The sequence below is a fragment of the Apteryx rowi genome, unplaced genomic scaffold (genome assembly GCF_003343035.1).
Source record: "Apteryx rowi isolate R43461 unplaced genomic scaffold, aptRow1 scaffold_90, whole genome shotgun sequence".
In the NCBI taxonomy this organism is placed as follows: Eukaryota; Metazoa; Chordata; class Aves; order Apterygiformes; family Apterygidae; genus Apteryx; species Apteryx rowi.
In genome coordinates this window covers 2,297,504-2,302,687 of record NW_020451205.1, presented here as the reverse complement: position 1 = coordinate 2,302,687, position 5,184 = coordinate 2,297,504, and the positions used below count along the sequence as shown (strand labels likewise).

The window sequence follows — 5,184 nt, the reverse complement described above, 5'->3', positions numbered from 1 at the left end:
GAGGGCACGGGGACAGGGCACGGGGACACGGCCCGGGGACACGGCCCGGCCCGGCCTGGGACCGGACGGGAGGGCCTGGGGGCACGGGACCGGACGGGACCGGATGACCCACCCGACGGTACGGGCAGCCCTGCCGCCGCCCCCGGGTCCCCCACCGCATCTGCCCCGCTGCTCCCTGTCTCCAGATGGATCCACCGCAGCCCTCCGCAGAGGTGGCAGCAACACGGGGCTGTCCCCCTTACCCCTGCCCTGCTCATCCCACTTACCCCTGCCCTGTGCATCCCCCTCCCCCCTGCCCTGTGCATCCCCCTTACCCCAGTGCCATGCATCCCCTCCACATCCCCCTTACCCCAGTGCCGTGCATCCCCTCCACATCCCCCTTACCCCAGCCCGGGGCATCCCGTTCACCCCAGCCCTGTGCACCTGCCTCCTCCCAGCCCTGCTGGGGGCCTGCAGCATGTTACCTTTCAGGCACGGGGGGATGCAGGGCCTCCCACTGCAGATGATTTTCCCAGGACCTAAAAAGTTGGGACACTTGGAGCTGGGAAAAAATCCAGCATTGATGTCACCCCCCTGCACACCTCCCTGGGAAGAGCACTGAAACCCCTCTGCGAGGGTGCTCCTGCTCCCGGTGAAGCGAAGACCACAGCTCTYGGGCCCCGCTCAAGGAGAGGGGATGTGGGTTACTTCCCAGGGGAGCTAACGCTACCCTCCACCTCCATGAGGATGCGCTGGCCTTTAGGCCAGGAGCGCAGCAGGGAGAGGCTGAGACAGATTCAGGTGCCGGTGAGCGCTCCAACATGATGGCCACGGGGCTGGGAGACCGCTCCAGCCAGCGGGGCTGGCCGGACCCCACACAAAGGCTCTGCGGCTCCTCACTTCCCGCTTACGTACCTCCCGCCGGTGGGATCGGCTTTGCCTTACCACTCTGCTCTTCCTGAGCCTGTCCTCACCACAGGATGAGCTCTTGGCTTTATTTTTTGCCTTTCTAATTTCCTTTCTTCCTGCCAGTATTTGCTTTTTTGTGCTTTTCTGGTTTTTGAGGGAGACTGGCACTGGCTTGGCAGCCCCCAGGGAGCAAAACCTTCYGTTTATTTGCACACCAGACGCAGAAACCGGTCCTGCCTCCTGCATCACCCAGCCGGTGCCTGCACCCTGGKCTCCTCATGCTCCTGAGCCTGCCCCGAGAGGTGCCAAACAGCCCAGACTGCTGTGGCAGATATTTGTAAGGAGACAGCCTGGCCTTGGGCTGCTGGAAGGGGACCAAAGTGGCACCCAGGAACCACTCAGGTTGCAGATCCTGCCTGGCAGGTCTGCGCTGCTTCRGGGATGCTACAGCCTGGCTCCTTGCCTTCGGGCCACCCCCTGCGTGATGCTAGTCGGGCAGCAAGGCCCTGGKCCTGCTCCCAGCACTCAGGACCCTCTGCGACATCCTGCACAGCAGTTCTGGAAAGTCTGACAGTCACACAGGCAGCGGCTGGTGGTGATCTCACTTGGAGGAGGAGGAAACAGGACAGACAMACTCTTTCCAACAAACCTGTTCAGTTACTTTAAAATTCCAGGCTGGCAGCAGAACTGCTGGATTGTGGTGCAGGCTAGGAAAATGCTGAGCCCGGATACAGACAGCCCTGACCTTTCCTGCTGCAAATCTACCATCCTCAATAGAGAATGGTGAGAAATGGGAAGAGTATTTGGATCTGTCCGGTTTGCTTGCCGGGCCCTAAAACACAATGACTGTACAGACAGAGAAGCTGCYAGAGCAGCATTTATCCAAAGAGCGTGTCTGAGATTTCCATCAGCAAGCCCTCGTCTGAAGGGCTGCTGGTTTTGAGGATGTTTGACATGTGAGACATCCCAAAAGGACAGATTTTCAGAGGACAGATTCTGGAAACCAGGTTCATTTCCAGCACCTCCAGCTGAAGACAGCACCGCCCTGCTCACCTGCCCATCCCATCCCTCCCTGGACTCAGGGATTGCTCTGGRAAACCCATGCTCGAGGTAAAGCAATAACATCCGATAGCTCATTTCCATCAGAAGGCAGTGACATATCTGCTTTAGCAATATTTGGCATCTGAGATAACAGCTGAGCAGGAACAAAATAGAAAGAGTGGTGGAAGYGGGGTTTAAAAATGGCTCCAATGCCTGGAAAAGGGTGGGTCTAATTCTGCGGGAGCATCTCCCATGGGTGCCTGAGCGGGGCTGGGGCTGGAGAGGGGGGCTGGGGCTGCRTGGGTGCCGGAGCAGCTGCTGTAACCCTGGATGTGTGGCTGTATTTCTGTCAGGGGGTCCAAAGGACAGTCACAGACCGAAAAGAAAGGCCGTCCTAGCTGCAAAACAGGGCTCTGAAACAAGGCAGCGTCAAGGAGCACTGCAGGAAACAGCCAGCCTGAAATAAAGTGCTTAATTCTTATACAAAGGCTTGAAATAGAGGTGGCTTGAAGCCAAATGATGAAAGCATCCACGCTGGCTCAACCCTTCTGCCGGCAGGACACCTCAGCCAGCCCCTCCCCTGACTGGTGCCGGTGTCCCCAAAAGTGTGCCACAAGTGGGCCCTGCTCACCCCCTGCTTGGCAGCCCCAGCAAGGGTCCCGCAGGGCCCCGAGGCCGTGGAGAGCGGGTCGTGCTGCCACYGCCAGGGCCAGGAAGTCCTTGCCCGGGCCGTGCCCGGCCGCAGTTCAGCAAAGGTCTTGGAGAGCGCGGGAACCCGCTCACTGGCTTCCCACCTCCCTCCTGAGAAAAGCCACACATTCTTCCTTATTTTTAAGGCCACAGAGATCATCTCAAACTGAAAAAGTCCCAGTGGYTTGGCCGGGAGACCGGGCCCTCCAAGCAGGCAGACAGGGTATAGGGCCATCCCAGGAGTCCTGCCTGCTCCTGCCCTGGGAAGAGCTGGGCTTTCCCACCGCTGGCAGGGCTGAGCGACGGCAAACCCCGGCTCCATGACACTGGGGAGCACAGAAGGGTTTCACAGCGTAGGGGCAGGGAAGCAGCAGTGTTTGCTTACCTGCTTTCCTCGGCTGGCAGATGGGAGAGACCAGGACTCGCTTGATCTTCACCACTTTCCACTCTTGGCTTGGGTCAGCTGTGGGGCCGGCTGCAGTGGGGGGCAGCTCTGAGCTGGGGCAGTTTCTCAGAGGCGCCGGCTCAGCCGCTGATGCCGGACCGCTGCCGTCAAGCCTGAGGCCCAGCACGTCTCCATTGAGTCCGCCCGGCGCCTGCTGGGAGCGCTCGCTCATTTTTCCGCCTGACGGCTCAACCTTTTCTTCCTGCTCTACCGGGTGGAAAGGGGAAACCTTCCTGAGCTGCTGGCACCTTTGCTCYCCCCTCTTCCCTCCCTCCTGCGAGCAGCCACTTCCTTCTCCTGCATCCGCCTTGGTGGTCCCATAGGCACATGAATTTTGACTGGCTTTGCCGGGTGCAGCGCAGCCAGGCTGAGTCTGGAGACACGGTTGCCGCCGCGTTGCCTTAAGCATCTTGCCCGTTTCTTCAGTCTCTTGGGGATGATGCTCAGCAGCTCCCAAGAGACAGCCTGCTCCTCATAACCTGAGGGCCGGCTTCTCTCCGGAACCGTCCCTAGGAGCGCACCCACTGTCCGAAAGGGAAAACGTGCGGGAGCTGATCTTTCCTCATCAGCCCTGGGTGGCTCCCGGAGGCAGGATTCGGCGTGCTGCCGTGGGGCCGCGCAGCCAGGCTCCCGTCACAGAGGCATCACCAGGACGTGGCGGCGCGCTCAGGGCCTTCCTCTGCCGCTCTCTCTGTGGAAGATCTGACCGGGGCTACGTCACCAAAGAGCGTTTTCCAGGGATTTCTCTTTTCCAGAAACACAGGGGCAGATGGAGCAGCTTCCAGGAACCTGAGCAAAGGGAAGGGAGAGCATGAGTGCTGGGACTGTTTGGGCACGCACTGGTTTACTCCAGCCTGAGCCAGAAACAGTTCCCTGGGTCCCAGCCTGATGCGAGCAAGTCCAGTCCCCGCCACTCATCAAACTGCAAGGAAGGGCCCCGCGAGAGGCAAGCGCTCTCCGGCAGCTCCTCTGGAAATCCCCCGCCTCGGCCGGGCAGCCCCCACGCAGCGGCGGCCGCGCGGGGAACGAGGCGGGGTGCTGCAGGGCGACCCCCCGGGCGAGGCGCAGCGTCGCTGCCGCGCTCCCGGTGCCGCACGGCCCCAGGGCTCGCTGCTCTCCCTCGCCGGGGCTTGCCTTCGCGCCGTCGCTCACCACATTCACCTCCCGCGGGCCGCGGCGGGGAGACGGCGCGGCTCCCGGCAGGACTCGCCGGATGACTCAAGCCTGCGGGAAATTCCTCGCATTCTGGCGAGGCGGCGCTGCCCTCCCCGCGCGGGAAAATCCCCGTGCCGTGCCGGCGAGGGGGGGATGCAGCTGGGAGGGACCGYGGGGACGCCCTGCCGTACTGCCTGGATGCCCTCGCCTGCCCGTCCTCGCCCCAGGCGTTGGACCYGGGCCCAGAGCACAGTCCCCGGCTYGGTTCGCTTTAGCGGCACGGAGGTGGCCGTGGAGGCACAGCCCCGGTTTGGAGGCCAACGCTGGCACGGCGTGGGGTGCTATTGAAAAGGTGGGAGCCTTTGGGTAGCGAGGCTTATTTCCCACGCTGCGAAGGTCTCCAGAGGAGCTCCACCAGTCAACAGACTGGTTTTGCAAAGCAGCCCCTGCCTGGACTGGTGTTTGCTCGAGGTTAGCAGGAGCCCTGGCTCCCACCTCCATCCTCCTGGGAGCAAAACGCGGGGCATCCAGCTAACAAAGCGAGGCTGTGCTCAACCACGGAGTGACTCACGCGGCTTCGGGACAAGCGCAGGCAGAGGCACTTCCCTCGCCTTCTGCTGAGCACAAATACTGTCGAATGATGAATGCGCCCAACAGCCCAGCCAAGAGGAAAGGTATCCRATAGGAGAGGGATATATCATCGCTCGCAGGGCAGGATATGGGTTACAGTGCATGTAACGGGGAAATTCCTGTGCAATGAGTCCTCCGGAGCCACTCGGCAGAGCAAAGCCGAGTCCTGCTCATCTGCTGTGTCATTGCAAGGCTTGTTCTCAGCGGAGMGTCACCCAGCCTGCGGGGCTGCTGCTGTTTTCACCACTACTGCGGCCCGCGTGGCCCCGCTGTCCGCCCCGACTCTTGCTGGGGGGTGTCAGACCCCGGACTCCCTGCTCCACAGAGCCCGTGGG

At 61.6% G+C, this 5,184-nt stretch overlaps 1 protein-coding gene across 1 annotated transcript in view; it reads right to left on the bottom strand.

The window, feature by feature from the left end:
- Nucleotides 1-3,236, bottom strand: part of SYNPO (synaptopodin) — a 16,988-nt gene extending 13,752 nt beyond the window's left edge. Inside the window, exon 1 of the mRNA XM_026091370.1 lies at nt 3,005-3,236. Coding sequence (XP_025947155.1) covers nt 3,005-3,236 — 232 coding nt within the window. The remainder of the gene's footprint in view (nt 1-3,004) is intronic.
- Between the last annotated feature and the right edge of the window lie 1,948 nt (nt 3,237-5,184).